Below are 21,362 nucleotides of genomic sequence, written 5' to 3' on the forward strand. Positions count from 1 at the left end.
GCACAATATATTTCTCCATCTAACAGTGTTCATATTTATCATCTATTATGACTAATACCCAGGCCATAGACCTTGAGGGTTCTTCTCCATTTTAGTAGCAGGATCCATGGCAATCCAAAAAACATTTCCAAATGCAAGATGCCACCAGCACCCATGGCCCTGCCATTACATTACATTACAGGTTATGTTAGATTATACTTGTGCTTCACGGAATGGAGACCTTGACAACTAGGCGGCCTCCAGACCACTACAACATATTTATTTATTTATTAAGACCTTTGTATCCCGCCCTATGTCACAGCTTCCAAGAATGCTATGAACAGTAGATTCTTACCCCCTGGGCTGCGTCTCAGGATGAGTTTTCTTACTTCATCATACACAAAGATGAGGAGAGAGTAGGGGAAAGCACAGAACCACCATGTTGGCCTGCAAGGGAAGAAATTCAATTGTACAACATAGTTGCATGGCACAATTGTGGTTTAGCAAGAGCCCAGTGTCTTCAAAAGCAATTTAGGGGAAGCCTACATCCACACTTTGAAGAGGAATTTAAGCGTGGTAGAGATTATGCCAAGCCCAGCCATAGCAGCAGAGGGAAAGTTGAGAGAATTTTCAGTTTCAGGATCACCAAAAGGTCAACTGTATTTAATACTTACTTGAGAGGATACATCCTCAGGGCAACATCCATTCCTGGGCAGTAGGACAGGAAGGCAGCTAGAGCCGTCTCTTCAAAGAGACCAAATATTAGGATCTTGTTCCTGCAGAAGTATTAATGAAAGTCAGCTCCAAGAGGAAACTACCTTCTTTCTCAACCCTGGATCCTGGGTGGAAGCTAGCACAACCTTTTGGGACTGTAAGCATCCCCCCCCCAAAAAAAAAATTGTTGGCTACGTGGCCCCATTTCACATGAAGCCTAATACATATTGCTTCTAGCATCTAAAGCACCCATCCATTTTCATTTCCAGCTGCTTGATTCCTTTGGGGAGCATCAATGGCAATTTAAGAGTGGAATGACAACTTGCTACTCACTTCATTCCTTGCTGGAAGACAGAGTTCCTTCTGGTCTTACAGATAACCAAATCTGCCCACTGAACCACCACAATACTGACAAAGAAGGATGTGTGACAAGTGAACTCCACAATTTTCCTTTGTTCATAAGTCTGGAAAAAAAGTGCAGTAGAAAGAGTTTTCATGCTTGCATCTTTTTGCTCATGGAATGGGGCTAACATGCCTTTTAACAGTTATGTTAGGTCACTAGGAAACTCACCCACTGCTGTCCATAGCTGTCTTCTACATCATTGATCCATCGGTCATCCCATGACACTCTAATCCCTAACAAGGATGATGGCAAAAAGCCATTTTCTGCAAGGATCACAAAATAGGTGAAGAAGCCTCCCAGTGCTTGAATCATTCCTAAACAAAATGGGAAAAACTTTACTTCACCTTGAGCAGATGCTAGAAGTCATTTTATGAATAATACACATGCGTCTATATTCATTCAAGAGGTCTCTTTTTTGTTTTAACTGACTTCAAAAAGGTAAGAGGCTGAAGCCATGTCTGTCTCAGTTCACCACCTCCTTGCTGACAAAAGCAGTTTTGTAGCAAGCTTTCTCTATGGTAATTTATTGCACAAAAGCACATCAAGGACACACTACCAGCTATTCCCAATGCTCTGCTCTGCTCTGGCTTTGCTGTGCTCCTTCCAGCATCAGCCTACACACTTTCTGAATTCCGGCCAAGCCTACTATTGTCCTCTGCACTTGCAGAGAAACAAACTGCTCCTAAATTAGTACTCCTCAACTATATGATAAACGGAGATTATCAGGCAGTTGGAAGCACTATAGTTTTACTAAGCGACTGGAAAGTAACTGGTACAAGACGCTGTATACAAGATGACCCCTCTAAGTCCCAGCTACTAGAGACCTACCCTGCCAAAGCCATTTGCCTGTGCCTGTCCGCTCCTTCCCCACGAACAGCTCACAGGCCTCTCATTCCCGAGGTCCTGCAGCCAGCTTGGCTCCTGCTTGGCTCGTCTCCTTAAGAATGCACTTCTGTATCCCCTTTAGGCCTTCGCTTACTCCACTCTTAAGTCTCAGGTCAGTGCAGGAAATGCCACAGAAAATGCATTCCAAGCTCTATATTCTAACATGCCAAGGGGGGACTCCACACACTTTTCTTATGTAGAAACACCTTACACCTTATCCAGGAAATCATATTATTTATTATTATTTATTTATATAGCACCATCAATGTACATGGTGCTGTACAGATAACACAGTAAATAACAAGACCCTGCCGCATAGGCTTACAATCTAATAAGTTGTAGTAAACAATAAAGAGGGAAGGAGAATGCAAACAGGCACAGGGAAGTGTAAACAGGCACAGGGTAGGGCAAAACCAACAGTGTAAAGTCAGAACAAACTCAATATTTGAAGGCTATAGGGAAAAGAAAAGTTTTGAGCTGAGTCTGCCTCAATTATGGGGTTTTTTTTTTTGCTGCTTTCTTTAAAAATAGTAAGAACCTTTGGTCCAATGACTACTCTGCCCCCTCCCTCATGGGTCTTACTTCAGCCATTTTGTGTTGGTCTCCATGTCCCTCAAGTTCCACTTGTGGTTTATACTCACAGACTTCAGGCCTGAAACCACTGGCATTTGTTACATGGTTCTTCAAAATGACAATGTTTCAGGGACAGCATTGACAACAACACAGGGAGCTCTGATTCCACAGTATACAGGCTGTGACCACTCAGACTCTAAACTAGCCCGGGTTCCACTACAGATTTGTCAGCTTGCCAACTTTGAGAACCCGAGGAAGGACAGGGGCTCTACCCAGTATTGCACTAAGTGTCAGCAACACATCATACTACTGTCTAAGGGTTTCTGAAGTTCAGCACCACAGGGATTCCCCACCCCCAAACTAGGGAGAAGAAGAGGGCCTTGTACTTCCAGCTGTGCTGGGCCTCAAAGACTCTGGGAATGCCTCCAAAATGCCATGTAAAGTCTCCTCCATTCCACTGCACAAAGAGGCACAGGGCTGGCGATGAGCAAATGTTTGGGATGGACCCAATCAATATGTGGGAAGAAAGAAAACTGTCTGATACCTACTTAGTTCAGAATTGTCTGCACTGACTGGCAGCAGCTCTTCACATTGCTCAGCCCTATTTGGAAATGCCGGGGATAGAGCCCAAGACCTTCTGTGTCAAGGGAGGGGAATTCCAACCCTCCCTGTGCATTGCCAGCCCCATGGAAATCGCAAGGCAATAAGGCTTAGGGGGAAATTCCTAAAATTCTACTGAAAGGGTGTGTGGGAGGAAGGAAAGTGAAGGAGGAGGTTTAAATGACTGTTTGACATGGAGAGTACATGGATATATGTGAACTGGGGGGGGGGGTTAATGAGTGAATGGGTAGCCCACTTTCCCCTCAAAGGAATGCAGCCCACAATTTTAAAAAGATGGCACATCCCTGTTCTACAGGCAAATTTCCCCTCCTGCTCATAGTCCTAAAACGCCCACATCTGTTCATTAAAAAGAGGTGTGTGCACTTACCAATCTGACCATAAGCCATGCTGATCAGCCTTTCATTTACTAGTTTGTCTGTCTTAGGGTTTCTGGGTTGTCTCTTCATAATATCACTTTCTGCTTGCTCATATGCCAGAGAGATCGCAGGAACCTTTAAAGTAGGAGAGCGATGTAGAAAGATTAGATACCACTTCACTGGTTACATTTCTTGCATTAACCTATATAGTCTACACCCTTTGCCCTCTCAACAAAAGAGAAACATTTGGTTTCCATAGCAAGCATTTTAGGACACCCAGTCTATGCATGGGTGGGAGATTTATTTATGGTAGAAATAAAGTCTGCTAGATTGTTTTACTAACCATGTCAGTGCCCAAATCAATGCATAAGATGGTAACTGTCCCCAGTGGTAGGGGGATGTTGGCTATTATGAAGATGAGGAAAGGTGTAATCTCAGGGATGTTACTGGTCAAGGTGTAAGCAATTGATTTCTTCAGGTTATCAAAAATCAGGCGACCTAAGAGAAAAGAGCACTGTTTTTAAATAAAGCAACCATGTTGGCTGTGACATGAAGATAGACTACCAAGTACTCCTGAGTAAGTTCCATACAGAACAGTTTTAAGTTCATACGGATGTGGAAAGGCAACAAGAGGTAGGGCATCATTTAACTAAAGCAGGAGGACATTCAAATTATTTAAACTGGGGAAAGGGGGCTAGCTACAGTTTTATGGTTCTCTAGTAGACAACATTAATTTCCAAGGACTAAACAAGGAAGCTTTCCATGCACACAGATGTGCATGCATGTGTATCATAGAAACATAGAATAGTAGAGTTGGAAGGGGCCTACAAGGCCATCGAATCCAACCCACTACTCAATGCAGGAATCCACCCTAAAGCATACTTGACAGATGGTTGTCCAGCTGCCTCTTCAATGCCTCTAGTGTGGGAGAGCCCACAACCTCCCTAGGTAACTGGTTCCATTGTCGTACTGCTCTAACAGTTAGGAAGTTTTTCCTGATGTCCAGCCGGAATCTGGCTTCCTTTAACTTGAGCCCGTTATTCCGTGTCCTGCACTCTGGGAGGATCGAGAAGAGATCCTGGACCTCCTCTGTGTGACAACCTTTTAAGTATTTGAAGAGTGCTATCATGTCTCCCCTCTTCTCTTCTCCAGGCTAAACATGCCCAGTTCTTTCAGTCTCTCTTCACACACACACAGAACATTCTTCGACACTTGGGATTTGTTATGGGAGGAAATAGAAGTGTTCTTTTTGTAATATTGGCAACACAAAAGTGGCCGAGATGAATCAGGAACTCACCCTCTTCAACCCCAGTAACAATAGAGGCAAAGTTGTCATCCAACAGAATCATGTCAGCTGCCTGTTTGGAGACATCTGAACCAGCAATACCCATTGCAACACCAATGTCTGCCTTCTTCAAAGCAGGAGAATCGTTCACACCATCACCTGTGACAGCAACAATAGCACCCTGGAAGGAAAAAGGAGCTTTGGTTTATGAAAGTCATTTCAAGCAGTCTGAAATAACTCCTTCCTTTCCCAGACGAGTTCAGTTTCTGACAGCTTTAAGTCTGCCCCAGTACCTGGAGAGCAACTACAAACTCCTAAATATGTAGGTTGCTTACCTATAACCATAGTTCTTCGAGTGGTCGTCTGTGCATTCACTCATACGGGCTCTGCGCCTGTGTGGAGCTTGTTTCGGAAACTTCTATAGCTGAGGCAAATGGTTTTGGCGGGAACCCCTCCCCCACTATCCACTGACTCTGGGTCCCCACCCTTCTCCTCAGTTCCTTGAGACCGAATTGCTGGCCTCTTAACCAGGAGAGAAACCACCTGGTATCAACGGCACATTGATATTGACACCAAAGTGGGGACGGTGGGTGGGTTGTGTGAATGCACAGATGACCACACGAAGAACTATGGCTACAGGTAAGCAACCTGCATTTTTTCTTCATGGTCTCTGTGCATCACACATATGGGCGATTAACAAGCTTACTCCCTGGTGGAGGGTAGGTGCAGTTCAATGTGCCATCTCAAGATGGAAGACAGAACTGCTTGCCCGAAATTTCAGTTTGTCGTGGTACAAACTGCCATATATTTTGCAAATATTTGGGGGGCTGTGCTTAGGTCCAATGGAAGGACCCAAATTGGAACATATCGGTACCTATGATAAACCCAAGGTACCTCTGGTGAGTGTTCTGAATGGCTACAGGGAAGTATGGATACTTTAAGTGTATGGAGGCAAAACATACTCCCTTCTGAGAAGCAGCATTAAGAAGGACAGTGTGTCATCTGTAATTTGCTGGTTCTGATGCAGGAAACGAGATGAGCGATGGGATTGAACAACTCTTCGCCGTCGAATGGCAGGTCCTCAATCTAGCTTACAGAGTGAGACCTGCTAATCATAGGTATGTATGCAAAGCGCCAGAACGTCCACCACTGCTCTCGACTCACAGTCGGTGAGGTGATGGATCATGTTAAGTTGCTGACGAGAGGAAAAGTTGTTATCTGGACATCGTAACTAGATAGTGTATGACTCTGGGGCCCAAAGCAGATGAATATGTTTGGTGGCCTGGTAGGTCCAACATATATGTTCTAAAAACTCCCCATGGGAATAACTGGACTAATATAGAATTGGGACATGGGTGCGTAAAGAAAAAACCCAGTGTCCATTAATGGACCTTATATAAAGATTCTGCCCTTTCCAATGTCAGAGCCATCAAAGAAGGGGCCTTCCAAGAATTTTTAACTGTCAGAAGCAGTGTTGGGAGAAAAAATATCGGCACTGGAGTCGGCTTCTTAGTACATGCAGCGTGAGATACAAAATCCTGCATTTTATTTACAGGGTTATGTGTCTTGATACCGAGCCTGGTCATCCTCAATGACCGGGAAGTGGTATAAGTCCTCCGAAGGAGGTTCTGCCCTGTGGAAGCACTACATCATGAAGTGACGCAGAACAGAGCAATGTTGAGACAGATTGATAGTCCTCAAAGGACTGAGGGGAATCAGGTCTATTCTTATGCTCCAACTCATCTTCCCCAAGTTGATCTCCTGATGCCCCATGGAATGGGGGTGGAATGGGGAAGAGCTAAGTAACTGTACTGATGCATTGTGGCTGTAACAGCGATCTCGGTTGTATGTGTCCCCATCACAGTACTGATGCCAGTATCCGTGCTTGTATGGTATTCTCAGACACATGGCCCATTTGACATTGTGTCCCCTCCTTTCACGGGGGGGGGGGGGGGGGGGGCAAAAATGATGACATCAGACATCATGGTAATAAAACTCTTTCCACTGAAAGCAGAGCACTGCGTAGAGACTCTGGAGGGAGACCCTGAAATTGGTGGTTAGCCTGCAAGGGATATACTGCCTGACGTGGTGGACAGATGTCCATTGGCTTTGGAGGGGAGATATATCACATCTCACCCTCTGACATTGAAGCTGCATGCGAGATGCCACTCTTGGTATCAAGAGTTCCAGCCTCTGTACCTAAGAAGCTTGTTATGTTATTGCCACTCTTGGTATCAAGGATTCCAGCCTCTGTACCAAAGTTAGTTAGTTATATTATTGCCACTCTTGGTATCAGGAGTTCCAGCCTCTGTACCAAAGAAGCTATTTATGTTATTGCCAGTCTTGGTATCAAGGGTTCCAGCCTTGGTACTGAAAAAGCCAGTTATGTTATTGCTACCGAGGAGGCCACCCGTGGGGACTCTAACAGTAGTGGTTAGATCTGGCTTCGATACAGTAGCCTTGGCATGAGGCTTTTGTTGTTGTTGTATATCCCAAAGGCTTAAGGATCTGGCCTTCCTAGATATCTCTTTTGCTGCAGCTAGAGAGAGTCCAGATTTCTGCAAGATTGGAACGACACATGGATAAAGCACTTCGGAGAATCCATGGCTTCTAGAGTTTTTCTCTGCAGAAACGCCCCAAACAATCAGTCCCAGAAGGCTTAAGTGATCCGGCCTTCTTAGATATCTCTTTTGCTGCGGATACAGCTAGAGCACGTCCAGTATTTGAAGATCGGAATGACCCATGGTTAGAGTCAGGGTCCGATGACGCTGAGGGGACATAGGTTGAGGAGCCTCCGCCATAAGTGGCTATATTGATTGCTTTGGAGAATCCGTGGCTTCTAGAGCATTTCGCCTCAGAATCGCCATTACGTGTTTAGCCCTCAGAAGGCTTAAGCAACAGGTCTCGATGATGCGAGCCTCTCCCAAACAAATCAGAGAGAATATCTGTCTGTTGGGGAAGCTTGCTGACACCTTCAGAAAAAAAGGCCTTAATAGCCATGCGAGCCCTCCCTGATGCGATCCCAGATCGCTGGAGGGTAAAATAGCGAAAAATACTAACAATAATCAATTAAGACTTAACAAAAACTGAAAACAAACTAAAAACAACGAAAAACCTCAGCACGCTAAAGAATGATTTCTCCTCATGAGAAAGACAGAAGTTCCCAATGAGACATCCTTTGCTTGTTGAAAGAAAACTGAGAAGGGCAGGGACCCAGAGTCAGTGGATGGTGGGGGAGGGGTTCCTGCCAAAACCGTTTGCCTCAGCTACAGAAGTTTCCAAAACGGGCTCCAAGCAGGCGCAGAGCCCATACGTGTGACGCACAGAGACCACGAAGAAGAAGTGCCAGTGCCTCCCATTACACTCTATAGAATCAGGACCCAAGTTCAATGTGATAGCATATCATTTGCATTCAGAAGTCCCACTAAAATGATCTCATAGATCAGGGTGGGAAAGGTCTTCTATCAGAGTAGACTGTACTGGGCTAGATAGTATAAGACTTGATATGTAACTACAGATCAATGCAGGAACAAACTGCATGTGGCAGGGAAGCAGATCTTGGCTAAATATTAGGAGAAACATCCTAATGGCAAGAACTGTTGCACAGTGGAACAGTCCTGAAGGAATTTGAGTAGAGACTGGACAGTCATTTCTCAGGGATGCTGAGGATGCACTGTAGACCCTACATTGGAGCAGTGGGTTGGACTAGGTGTCCTACAAAACACCTTCTATGACACAGCTCACTGAACCACACTGCAGGGGATCTCCTCTTCTTACCTGCCGTTGGCAGCCTTCCACAATGATAAGCTTCTGTTGAGGAGAAGTTCTGGCAAAGACTATTTCCGTATGGTATCTCAGAATATCATCTAGCTCCTCACCGCTCATGTCCTTCAAGTCTGAGCCATGAATCACACAGGCTTTGGCATCTCTGCAATTTGAGAGAAGGTGAGTTGAGAACTTCAGAATATTGCTCCAACTCTTTTTAACTCGATGGAGTAAACCTTTCCCTCTGATGGGGCAACGAAGATGGAATGGCTGCTCTCACTACAGCCAGAGAATGCTGATGAAAAAGCTTTGGAATTTGTTCTTGGTAAGCTGTCAACTTGAAAATAAGCAAGCAAAATGGATGCATCCAGTTCAAGTGTGGGATCAAGCAGAAGCACTGTTTAAACAAACTTGGCCCCAATCTTGTTTATCTGTTTCCTCCAAATCTTGCTAGCATAGATATTTTCTGTTAAACACTAGCATTTAGAAGACAAGTAGCTGGTCCTCCCCACCCTCCTCCAGACAAGCTACACAGTCTGTTTCTAACCATGCTCCTGTTCAGTACCTGGGGTTCACCTGGCTGACAGGAATGTTGAGGCGAACAGCAATATCTTCCACGGTCTCATTGCCTTCAGAGATGATGCCAACTCCCTTGGCGATGGCCTTAGCCGTGATTGGATGGTCTCCTGTCACCATGATAACCTACAAGGCAAAAAAGGCAACATCAGTCAGGAGCCCTTAAGCAGTGTCAAAGGGGCTGGTTATTCCTGTGGATTATCCAAGAGAGACAGAAGCATCAACAGCAACTTCCGGAGATGGAAAAGCAGTTTACAGTTTTGTCTAGTCTGTACCACCACCACCACCACCACTCCCTTTGCATGGAACCCTCTCAAATATTGCTGCTTTTCTGTATTCTTTGGTGCTGTGTTTACAGAGGACTCAGGTTAAATATTTGGAGGGGTGGGTCGAAGAGCTATTTTACCTTTATGCCAGCACTTCTGCATTTGCCAACAGCGTCAGGAACAGCAGCGCGAGGAGGGTCAATCATAGAAATCAACCCAACAAAACAGAGTTTGTCTACTGGGAAGTTCACTTCATCTGTATCAAACTGGAAGTCTTCGGGGAACTGCTCATCAGGCAGAGCCAAGTGGCAAAAGCCTGCAACACATCCAAGAGATTCCACACATTAGGGAGGAGATGCTCAATGGGGCTACTGGGATTGCCAAATTGCCCGGCTACATTTGAGAAGCACTTGGAGAATTTGGCACCTGAGAAGCCAATGGAAAATATGCTTCTTCTAGATCCAGACTCTCTACCCTGCATAAGGCTGCAGCAAGCACTTGAAGCTTGTAATAAAGCCTTATTAATATTTTGTCTATGAAAATCGACAGATCTCAGCATGCACTGCTCCACTCAACTCAAACACGTTGCAAGCACTTCCAGTGATTTCTTGGCTGTAGTAAGGCTTGATTAAGCATTGGCATTAATGTAAGGCAAGACTAATTCAACAGACCACCTTACCCAATACTCTCTCCCCCAGGCCTCCTAATTCAAGGTAGGCATTCTGAAATGCATCTTTGGCTTCTTCATCTAAGGACTGTTCTTTTCCATGGATCAGGATGGTGCTGCAGCGGTCCAGGATTCTTTCTGGGGCTCCTTTCATCACAAGCAGGTAGCGTGATTCCGATGGGTTTGCGTTCTTGTGGATCGATAGCTGCATTTTTGGAATAGTGTTAGAAAATGTCCTTTTGGACAGCGTTTTATCTACAAAACTGGTGTGGAATGCACTCTGAAGATTTGCATTCAGCCTCCACCATGCTCAAAGCTCTGACACACAAAACAGCAATCTGACTGGCAAGTAATACAAATCCGCCAGGGTTAAACCAAAACTGACCTAGCCCAGTATGAAAGATGCAGTTTTTGTTAATGCAAAACCGAGCTCATATTTCTTACTTGGTATTTGTTGGTAGAGTTGAATGGTATCTCCACCACTTTGGGGTTCTTCTCCCTCAGCGCCTTGACAGACCCACAGCAGAGTTCAATGCATTTTAGGAGTGCAGATTCAGAGGCATCTCCTGCCACCGCCCTCTGGCAAATAAAAGTGGTTCACAGTGAGTATCTGAAGTCCTTTAAAGATGATCCAACTTAAATATCACTTCTTTACAGGTAAGATACATATCCCATTCTATGCAGAAACCCAATGATTGACAGCAGGTTTCTCTTAAAAACAGAACAAGAATTTTTTTTATGAAAAACCACAGAAATTGTTTAACAAGCCTGCATAATTTCCAACCCACCAACTTAATGCAGACCAGCAGCCAAGTATGACATTGCTGCTTGCCTCAGACAGTTTATCCAGGGCCTTACTAACCACATGAACATGGCCGGAGTGTTGTGTTCAGTTTAGGAGGCACAAATTGTGCAGACCTGCTCGTATCACATTGGGCTAGTTTTACTATTGAAACCAGCAGTTTTGTACCTTTGATAGGATTTCTACTATAATTTGTTTGGGGAGGGGGGCAAGAGTGTGTTGCTACAGCTCTTCTTCTGTTTGCTTGTGTAATAGAAAAACCTGGTTACACCAAGCTGTACTTGAAGAACCAACAAAACTATTCATTGAAAATATATGAATAAGATCTGCTCACTGGTATTAGAGAGTATGCTGCACGACCTTTTCCAGCAGCAAAACCCTGTTCTTCCTCAAGTTGCTTTCTCCTCTTCATGCTTCACATTGAATGTAAAGCCAAGACATGCTAGGCCAATGAAAAGCTACGGTAACTAAGCCAGGGGAATTACTCACCTTCAAAATGGGAACACTTTCCTGGCTAGCCTGAAACACTGCCCGGTTGCAGAGTCCCGCAACCCTGGCTAAAGAATTCCATGTTTGAGATGTCTTGTCAAAAGACGCACCTTGGGAAGAGCAAGAATAAGGTGCATTTTAGTTCCAGATTCATTTGCTTTGCTCCACTTTTCATTTTTATATTTTCAAAGGGACCATGACCTTTGATTCACGTCCCAGTATGTAACGAGATCACCCAAAATCATGTAGAGTGCAATCCTATCTGGATGTCTACTGATGGGCATCTAATGCAGAGGGCGGGAGAAGTCCAGAGGTGACCATGGCCTCTGCTCTTGCCCTGCATTTTCATTAGTCAGGCTGGGGCTCTGCAGAGTGGGGGAGGGGGCAGCTGGAGGATTCTCGGTAAGCCACCTGCCCCAGTCTCCTCCACTCCTGGCCCCTTTCCTTCTTCCCCAAGCTTGCGTTTATGAACTCATAAATGCAGCTGGTGTGGTTCTCTCTGTGCTGGCTGGGAGGGGGGCAGGGAGCTCGAACCCCTGAGTCTGAGGCTGGAGCACCGTTTCCGGCCTTGGATCCAGGAACCTGAAGTACCCTATGGCCAGGCAGAGGGCCAGGCATTTGCATGTTTCTTTCAGACCAAACGGTGCCTGGCAGCGCATGCCAGGCACCACTTACCTAATCACCCACCAACGTGGTTTGTCATGTCGTCTGGACCCGGGCAAACATGGCTTGTTGAAGGGGGAAATAACCCTCAAACTAACTACACCCTCCAAGTTTGGACAACATGACAAGCCACACATGGATATCTGGGTGCTATTTAGGCCAATAGCACCTGGCCACTGGGGCTTGTGTTTAAGCCACAATGATTGTGCGAACCGGGTCCGTGAGTGTTTCTTTCAGACCAAATGGTAGGTAAATTCTTAATGCATTTCTGAGAGGGTACGGAACGGGGTGGGCGAGAACCAGAAAAAGAGCAGCTGGCTATTCCCACCCCCTCTGTATAACAAAGAATATAGGATTCTCCATAACACATGGTGGGAGTGGGGAGAAAAATGCCTCCGCTGCAAGTCCTAAAAAGTGGGCAGGAGTGACACAGAGCTCCTGGAGCACAAGGAGCCAAAGGTGGGAGGCATCGCCATCCAAAGTAGTGCAGGTGCATTCCCAGCTCTTCAGCCCTTCATTATGCCCCCCCCCCCCCCGCCCACTTAGCTGCCACCTCCGACCTTGAGAAGCAGAGGTAACTATCATGACTGCTTCTGCTGGCAGGAATAAATGAGCTTTTCAGATACCTTCCTTGCAAATATACAGCCATCAATGCCTCTTCAAGAGTTGGCCCACTTTTCTAAAATATATTTTGATTTATTATCTTTCCTATCCTGCTCTTGCACTGGGCTCCCAGGGGGCTTCCACCTAAGGAGATGACCAGCTCCAGACTTGCTTAGGCTCCACTTCAGATGTTCCCAGACCATTTATCAGGCCAAGATGGCCCACATCAGCCAGGGTTAGAAGTACTATGAATGCTTTTTCCTTTGTCACCCTGGGGACAGAGGAATGAGCTTATGCACCATGGGCAGGGGGTCATGTTGGTTTACATATTCTGCCCATGAGCAGAAGGCAGCTTCTACTGATCTGACCAGAAGATCAGCCAGCTTACCACTCTGGTTTTCTGTAGTATCAGCCTCATGGATCTGATTATCAAACCACATATGAGCGACTGTCATGCGGTTCTGAGTCAAGGTGCCTGTTTTGTCAGAGCAGATTGTAGATGTGGAGCCCAGAGTTTCCACTGCTTCCAAATTCTTCACAAGACAATTCTTACGAGCCATGCGCTTAGCTGTTAGTGTCAGACATACCTAGAGAATGACAAAAAGAGAGGGATGCTTCTATTCACGGCAATCCTGTCTTCCACGCCTCTTGTTAAAAAGAGCAAGAAAATCTGTGGGCCAGCAGTCACTGCAGCTCCTCTTCGAACACGTGGTATTTGCACCCAACTTACTGTGACAGTAGCAAGCAGACCCTCGGGGACATTGGCCACAATGATGCCAATAAGAAAGATGACAGCCTCCAGCCAAGTGTACTCAAGGATCAGTGAAAGGATGAAGAAGGAAACACCAAGGAACACAGCCACACCCGTAATTATGTGGATAAAGTGCTCGATCTCTCTAGAAATGGGTGTCTGTCCCCCTTCCAGTCCAGAGGCCAATGAGGCAATTCGTCCCATTACAGTACGGTCACCAGTGTTAATGACTACACCACGGGCAGTACCTGGAAACAGTTAAAGACGATGGTTAAAAACAACATTTATCTGCACAACTAAGATCTATCTGTAAGATTATTTTGTACATATTTCAGTATATGCAGATAAGTCCTTTAGCTGCCTTCCAGTCAAGCCATTCTAAGGTACTGCAACTCTCATTAAGACTGGTGGCACACTAATTCCCATCCTACTCTTAGTAAGAACGTTTTCTGTCTGCGCACAACACAATGGTTGTTCATTCTTTCCTCTGGGGCTGCACAATGTATTGTGGTAGAAGTACCACTGCCCTTTCCTTTAGCAAACAGAGAGCTTCAGCTATTGGGCAGTATAAAAATGTAATAAATAAATAAATAAATAAATAAATAAATAAATAAACAAACAGCTGGCAGATACCCATGCCTGCTTCTCCACCTGCTCCCCCCTGCAAAGGCTGCTTTCTAGTACAAGAATACCCTGTCTGTGTAGCAAATCTCAACGGCAAGTTTCTGGACCTTCTTGGCAAGCTCATCACAAAACAAGTGTGCCTACACAAAATAATAGGGGGCTGTTGTAATTTGGGCTCAGCCATGACTGGAATTAAGCTCCCCAAACCATGTTTAGCTCCAACAACAACAACAGCAACAACAACAACAATAATTTGTTACCCGCCTCTCGCTCCGGATCGAGGCAGGGTACAACACAAATACAAACGCCATAAAATACATATAATTAAAACATTCAAAACTAATATATCATTAAAAGCAGCACATTATTAAAAGGCATCTTAAAATTTAACTGGGTAGGCCTGCCGGAAGAGATCAGTCTTCATCTGGAAGACTGGTTAAGCAGGTCATTCCATAATCTGGGAGCAGCAGAGGAAAAGGTCCTCTGGGTACTAGTTGTCAGCCTTGTTTTTGTTGACTGGAGTAAATTCTCCCCAGAGGACCTGAGTGCGTGGGGCGGATTGTATAGGAGAAGGTGATGCTGCAGGTAGCCTGGGCCCAAACCATGTAGGGCTTTAAAGGTGATAACCAACACTTTACACTTTGCCTGAAACTAATTTGCAATCAGTGAAGAGATTTTTAAACTGGTGTAATGTGGTCACTCCTAGGTGTACCGGTGACCAGCCTGACTGCCATATTTTGAACTAGTTGAAGTTTCTGGACTAGGCACAAAGATAGCCCTATGTAGAGCGCATTGCAGAAGTCGAGCCTTGAAGTTACCAGCGCGTGCACTACCATCTTTAAGTCTTCCGACTCTAGGAAGGGGTGCAGCTCACGTATCAGCCGAAGCTGATAGTAGGCCCTCCTGGCCGTCGTATCTATCTGGGCTGTCATTTGGAGCGACAGATCCAGAAGCACCTCCAAGCTGTGAACGCAGTCTTTCAGAGGGAGTATAACCCCATCCAGAACTGGTTGACACACCTCCAAACCCAGGTTATGGCCTTTGACAGCAAGCACCTCCGTCTTGTCTGGATTCAGCTTCAGTTTGTTTTTCTTCATACAGCCCATTAAGCATTCATTCAGAGGAGACACACTATCCTTAGCTGACGCTGTTGTCAAATGCAAACATAAGCAACTACATGCTGGTTTTGTCATGCAAAGCTCCACTGTCCTGATAGAGAAGGTCACTTACCCAGAGCTTCTCTTATTTCTCCTTGCTTTGAATTATCCAACACTTGAGATCTGAGCACTTCAGTGTTTTATGGACTCATTTGATTAAATATCGTAAGCGGTTTTTACCTTCCACACAATTGGTAGAGAAGAAAGCAATATTTCTTGTCTCCAGTGGGTTCTCATTCGTGAAGTCTGGAGATCTTGTCTGAGGTTCTGATTCGCCCGTGAGAGAAGAGTTGTCCACCTGTGTAAGCGATCGCGTTAGAGGAAGAGCCCAGAAGGTTTCAAGGAGGCTGTGGCAAGCTTGGTTACTTTGCAGGTGCACTTTGGCCCCTTCAGTCTTACTGCTGGCACATACATACCTTACAGCCATGGGCCGAAATAATCCTCAGATCTGCTGGGATTCTGTCTCCGCCCTTCACCTCCACGAGATCGCCAGCAACGACCCCTTCAGCATTGATGCTCAATTTCTCGCCATTTCGGATCACCAGAGCTTGCTGCAAGAGAAAGGAGCATCTTTCAAATATGATACCTTGGAACTCTTGAGCAAACCCTTCACTTGCTTGTGCCTGTAGATAGCTACCAGTAACAGCAGTACCCACCAACCACCTGCACAAAAAGCTGAACATGCTGCACTTACATACCTGAGGCACCATATTTTTGAAGGACTCCATGATCTTTGAACTCTTCGCTTCTTGGTAGTAAGAGAAGCAACCAGTTATGATGACAACAGCAGACAGCACAACACCGAGATACAACTACAAGTAGAAACATATATTTGATCAGTTTAAGTGAGAATCTTTTGAACGACAATGGTTCCAAACAGTGGGTCTGGTGTTATAAAATTAGTTGTAAGCAGTGCAACAATGGTCACAATTTGATCCAGATTGCCCCAGAGTAAAAGAGTTTGAAACAACTCATTATGGGATTGTAAAATGAAGACCTTGGTAGTGAAATCGGCCCATCCTGAAGATCACAGCCGGAGTGCACTAAAAGCATTACAAGCAGGCTACAACACAGACTAAGATGTTAGATAATTTCCAACAACCTATATATGAAAATAGTGAAACTACGGCACATTATCGCCACCTTGTCTTGTAGTTAACAGAGGCCCAGTTCAGATATTATGGGGAACTATGATTAGTGAGAACAAACCAAGATCAAACCATGGTTTCAGTTCCTGTTTGCTCTCACTAAGCAGAGTTTAAACAAATCACTATTCTGAATTTGGACATTACAGGGAAGCAAGATCTTCCAATCTCCTCCTCTGGCATGTGAAACAGGAGAGGGAAAGGAGGGAGCATATATGTCTGAGGCTTATAGAACCACAGAGTTGGAAGGGACCTTGCAGACCATCTAGTTCAACCACTTCCTCAATGCAGGTTGTGTACATGCAGCCTCAATGCAGGCTGTGCAGCTCTGTTGTTGTTGATAGATGGCCATCAAGCCTCTGCTTAAATAACTCCAGTGAAGGAGAACTCACCACCTCCCAAGGCAAACTGTTCCACTGCTGAACAGCTGTCACTGTTAGGATATTTCTCCAATATTTAGTCAAAATTCCCTGCAAGTTCCGCCCATTGGTTCTAGACTGTGCCTCTGCAGCAAGAGAACAAGTCTGCTCCTTCTTTCTGCATTACAATTTTAGGTATTTTAAGATTGTTACCATGTCTTCCTTTAATCCTCTCTTCTCCAGGCTAAACATATCCAGCTCTTTCAACCATTCCATATAGGACTTGGTTTACAGATCTCTCCCCCTCACCATATCTATGTTGTTCTTCTCTGGATGTGTTTCAACTGGTCAGTATCCTTCTTAAAATGGGGCACCCAGAACTGGACACAGAACTCCAAACGTGGCCTGACTAATGCAGAGTAGAGTGGAACTATTATTTTCCACGATCTCGACACGATGCTCCACTACGATAGCTAGGTCCTTTTCACATGTACTGCTGCCAAGTCAGGTCTCCCCCATCCTATACTTGTGTTTTATATTTTTGTATCTAAATACAGCTTTACATTTGTCTCTATTGAATCTCATCTTGTTAGATTTAGGTCAGTGATCCAGCCTGTTGAGATCCTTTTGTATCCTGATCCTGTCTTCTATTGTGTTGGCTATGCCTCCAAGATTTGTGTCTTCTCCAAATTTGATAAGCAACTCCTCTACACACTCATCCAAGTCATTTATAAAAAATGTTGAATATCATAGGTATCTGAGACCTCCTTCCAAGAGGAGGCTGAACCATTAATTATCACTTGTTGAGTATGGTTGCTCAAACAGCTGTGGATGCACCTAACTGTAGTATTGTCCAACCCACATTTTGAGAAGCACTGTCAAATCCTTTGCTAAAATCAAGATATACTATATCCACAGCATTCCCATGTAACTAGTAACTCTGTCAAAAAAGGAGATGTTGATCTGGCAAGATCTATTCCTAACAAGTGCAAAAGAGAGGGAAAACAGCACCACCAAATCAAGGGGGGGAAAGAGAGTCAAGCTCTGGAGCTATAAAACGATCTTTTTCTTTATTCTTTAATGAGCTTTTCAATCTGCTCTATGAGTTTCAGAAAATATCCTTCATCAGGAGCTGAGGAAAAAAGCACTTGACTGTGATTTTACAAACCTTAGCAAAATAGTCAAAACAATAAAACCTTAATGCAAAAGAAAGTTGTCCTTGGCTTGCTGGGCATCCCCACCAATCACCTGTTGTATCTCAAAGAAGAAGACTGAAGCAAAATAGTTGAGTAGCGGTCACCTGTTAATAATTTACCATTTTCCCTAAGAAGAGGACCTACCCGTTCCTTGATCATTTTCTTGCTCCTAACATAATCAAACCACCCCCACCCCCATTTTAGCAGCTCCAACTCATTCAAGTTTGCCATGGCTTGTTCACCTAGTGGGAGATCATGGTTTACTGGTATGTCTGAACTGGACCATACAATTTAGACAAGTAAAAAGTGCTGTGCAGCTTAACACCACAACAAAGTCTCCTCATTCCCTCACCCACATACATTTACTTACATTGTCATTATTTGGCTCCTCCTCTGTTGCAGCTTGAATACCATATGCCAGAAAACACAGAATGGCTCCAATCCACAGCAGAAGGGAGAACCCCCCAAAGAGCTGCCTGCAGAATTTAACCCATTCTGGGGTTGTGGGAGGCGGGGTGAGCGTGTTGGGGCCATCACGAGCCAAGATCTCTGCAGCCCTTGAAGGAGTCAGACCCTAAATGCAGAGATGGGAAAAAGAGAAATCAGGCACAACACTGTGCTTAAGGTATATCATAGCTTTGCCTCACTCAGGAATACAAATGTGAAGGTTTGGGGAAAAACTGGGGAAAAAACATTTTCTGTAGCCTTTCTTTGTTTTTCCAAAAATTTGAAAAAAAAATGAAGAAAAGATGGATTATGGAACGTTTTTAGTATGATGAATAAAATGTTTAAGACAAGTTGTTCATATATTTCCTTTTCCAAATAATTTCTAAAAACTATGTAGTTTCTGTGCACCAAGGACAAGCAAGTCCTAGGTTGCAAACTGAGACTACCACTCTCAAATTCAAGAGCAAGACACATTTTTTTCATTGTTTTTTGCCTGTTCCTCATAAACTGGAAAAACCAAAGAGGTTCCTTACAGTTCAGGTGTTTCTGACAGTTCAGGAGCTTCTAGCTCCATTTATTACCAAAAGAAGTAAAAATTTAACAAAGTAAATTCTATTTGTAATAATTGTTTGAATATACTGTACTTGAATACACTGTACTTTTAATATGCCAAATGTGATAATTTTATGCCAAACCAACTTGTACATAGTGACTTTCAATCTGTAAAAAGTGCTAATATTGCATTTTTCAATTTCTCCCCACCCAAAATTGTTTTTTCAAAAAAAGGCCAAAAAACCCAGAACAAAAATCCAGAAATTTTACATCTCTACTAGACTGTCCTCAAATATGTAGCTGTGTTGTTTTTTAAGCAATGCAAAAATGTCAGTTTTTCTTCAATCTAGTTTTTTCTGAAATACATTTTACATTAATTCACTCCCTTATTAGTGATCAAGTAGTTGTCACCTAATAATTATTTGAATCTGCATAAATCTGCATATTACTAAAATTTCATATACTTTGTTTTTAGATGATGCACGTATATGTTGCAGTAGGTGCTTTCTTAGAAGAGGCATTCCTGCCTCTCAGACTGTTCACACAACATGCTAATCCACACTCAGTGCTTGAGTGTGGGTTGTTTTGAACCTTGGCTCTGTTCAGACTAACCTATGATTCAACAAACAACCCACAGTTCAAACAACCCCCACCCAATCATTGAATGTGGATTAGAGTGTTATATAATAGTGAGTGAAAGGCTCCAAGGAGGTATAGGTCACCTACAGTTGTTATAGCCAATTATTTTTTTAAAAAAAAATTACTGATTTAAAAATGTTGCTCAATTAATCAATGACCTCTTTGTCTATTAAAATATATATTTAAAGCTATTAAAGTTTGCAATCTTTTAATCAATCCTCCATTATATTATCTGCTATAAGTATGCAATAGCCCTCACCCCTGTATGATCTTCCAGCATCATTTAAAGGGGCCCATGCTTATACACTGAATTACAGCAATGCCCACAGCTCTGCTAAAACTCAGAAGGGAATGGCAACTTTTGAGTGGAAGAGTGCAGTGGGGTACAAACAAGGTGCATTGGCACCTTCCCCAATGTGGGTTAATATTAAGCACAAAGGGACTTCTTATTCACCATAGGTTCTCCACTCTTGCAAACCACAACAGAAAGTTGGCCAGCTTACCCGGCTGAGGTCCGTTCCATATTTCCGATGAAGTTCATCAAGGCTGAGTTTGTGGTCATCCTGCAAAGCCAAGAAAATTAATGAGACTTGATCCAGGCACCTGAGAATATTGTCAATACGATGATGATGTTCATGACTGTAGCTGAACAGGGTTCCAGACAGAGCAAGTTAAATTTTCCAGAACTTTCTGCTACTAGATCGTAGATCCCAGCCAAATAACAGCTTCATTAGTTGCACCCTTCTACACTTACAAAACCCACAGGGAAGTGCATCTTTCTCAGATTTCTACCAGCAAATCAGTGTTATCCAGTGGTGGATTGAGACTGGATATTAAAATCCTTGTTATGCAGCAAGAAACTATTTCTGTAGCCTAAGCAACCTCAATCTGTATGGACTCACTCTCCTCTATCCCTCATGTCATGATTGACAATTTCAGAAGGTTGCTGCAAGGATAAAGAACAAAAAATGGCTGCTTCGAGTAGGGCATGTAGCTTCTACATCAGGGATGTACAATCATCTGGCCCTCCAGATGTTTTGGCCTACAACTTCCATCAGTCCTATGTAGCGGAGTGATGATGATTGACCACAAGTTGCCCAACCCTGTTCAACATACAGGGGCAAGAATTGGGTTCACGTGCCCTTTCCCCCAAAGCTACAGAGGGAATTATTTATTTATTTAAAATATTTATATCCCACCCTATATCACTAAGCTCTCAGGGTGGCGTACAGGTAAAAACATACAATATAAAACTATAAATATACAGTTAAACACAAACAGTTAAAAACCAATTAAACCATGATCCAAGTTAAAACAATATATAATTTAAAAGCAATAGATACAGTTAAAACAATGTGCCAGTGAGTTTAACCATCAAAGGCTTTGTTAAAAAGCCATGTTTTTACTTGGCGTCGAAATGCAATCAGCGTTGGCGCCAGTCGGGCCTCCAAGGGGAGGGCATTCCACAGCTGGGGTGCCACCGCAGAGAAAGCCCTCTCCCTTGTCCCATCATAACATGTATGTTGCATTGGTGGGATGCGGAGAAAGGCTCCTCCAACAGATCTAAGGAACTATAACGTACTTCTACTAAAATTGATGATTAAATAGAATTTCTCAGTACAGATTTAAAATTAAATCCTTCAGAAAAGTGATTTAAACCCTGATTTAAATCAACTTTATTTAAATCAAATCAACCCTGCCATTTTGTTTATTCATTCACTACATTTATATTCCAGATTTTTTCTTCTTGTAAGGAACTCAAAGCAGCTTACATAGTTCTCCCCCCTCCACACTTTATCCTCACCACAAGCCTGTGAGGTAGGTTAGGCTGGGAGTCAATGCTTG

The 21,362-nt window shown here is 43.9% G+C and overlaps 1 protein-coding gene across 1 annotated transcript in view; it reads right to left on the bottom strand.

Moving 5' to 3' along the window:
- Positions 1–21,362, bottom strand: part of ATP1A1 (ATPase Na+/K+ transporting subunit alpha 1) — a 40,825-nt gene that overhangs the window by 485 nt on the left and 18,978 nt on the right. The window contains exons 3-22 of the mRNA XM_063118982.1: positions 20,021–20,080; positions 18,250–18,453; positions 15,878–15,991; positions 15,596–15,730; positions 15,360–15,477; positions 13,378–13,646; positions 13,036–13,234; positions 11,382–11,491; positions 10,535–10,669; positions 10,103–10,295; positions 9,564–9,739; positions 9,147–9,283; positions 8,594–8,744; positions 4,829–4,997; positions 3,875–4,029; positions 3,543–3,666; positions 1,265–1,410; positions 1,027–1,157; positions 654–755; positions 335–426 (exon numbers count right to left, since the gene is read on the bottom strand). Coding sequence (XP_062975052.1) covers positions 335–426; positions 654–755; positions 1,027–1,157; positions 1,265–1,410; positions 3,543–3,666; positions 3,875–4,029; positions 4,829–4,997; positions 8,594–8,744; positions 9,147–9,283; positions 9,564–9,739; positions 10,103–10,295; positions 10,535–10,669; positions 11,382–11,491; positions 13,036–13,234; positions 13,378–13,646; positions 15,360–15,477; positions 15,596–15,730; positions 15,878–15,991; positions 18,250–18,453; positions 20,021–20,080 — 2,920 coding nt within the window. The remainder of the gene's footprint in view (positions 1–334; positions 427–653; positions 756–1,026; positions 1,158–1,264; positions 1,411–3,542; positions 3,667–3,874; positions 4,030–4,828; positions 4,998–8,593; positions 8,745–9,146; positions 9,284–9,563; positions 9,740–10,102; positions 10,296–10,534; positions 10,670–11,381; positions 11,492–13,035; positions 13,235–13,377; positions 13,647–15,359; positions 15,478–15,595; positions 15,731–15,877; positions 15,992–18,249; positions 18,454–20,020; positions 20,081–21,362) is intronic.

The sequence above is a fragment of the Elgaria multicarinata genome, chromosome 3 (genome assembly GCF_023053635.1).
Source record: "Elgaria multicarinata webbii isolate HBS135686 ecotype San Diego chromosome 3, rElgMul1.1.pri, whole genome shotgun sequence".
NCBI lineage: Eukaryota > Metazoa > Chordata > Lepidosauria > Squamata > Anguidae > Elgaria > Elgaria multicarinata.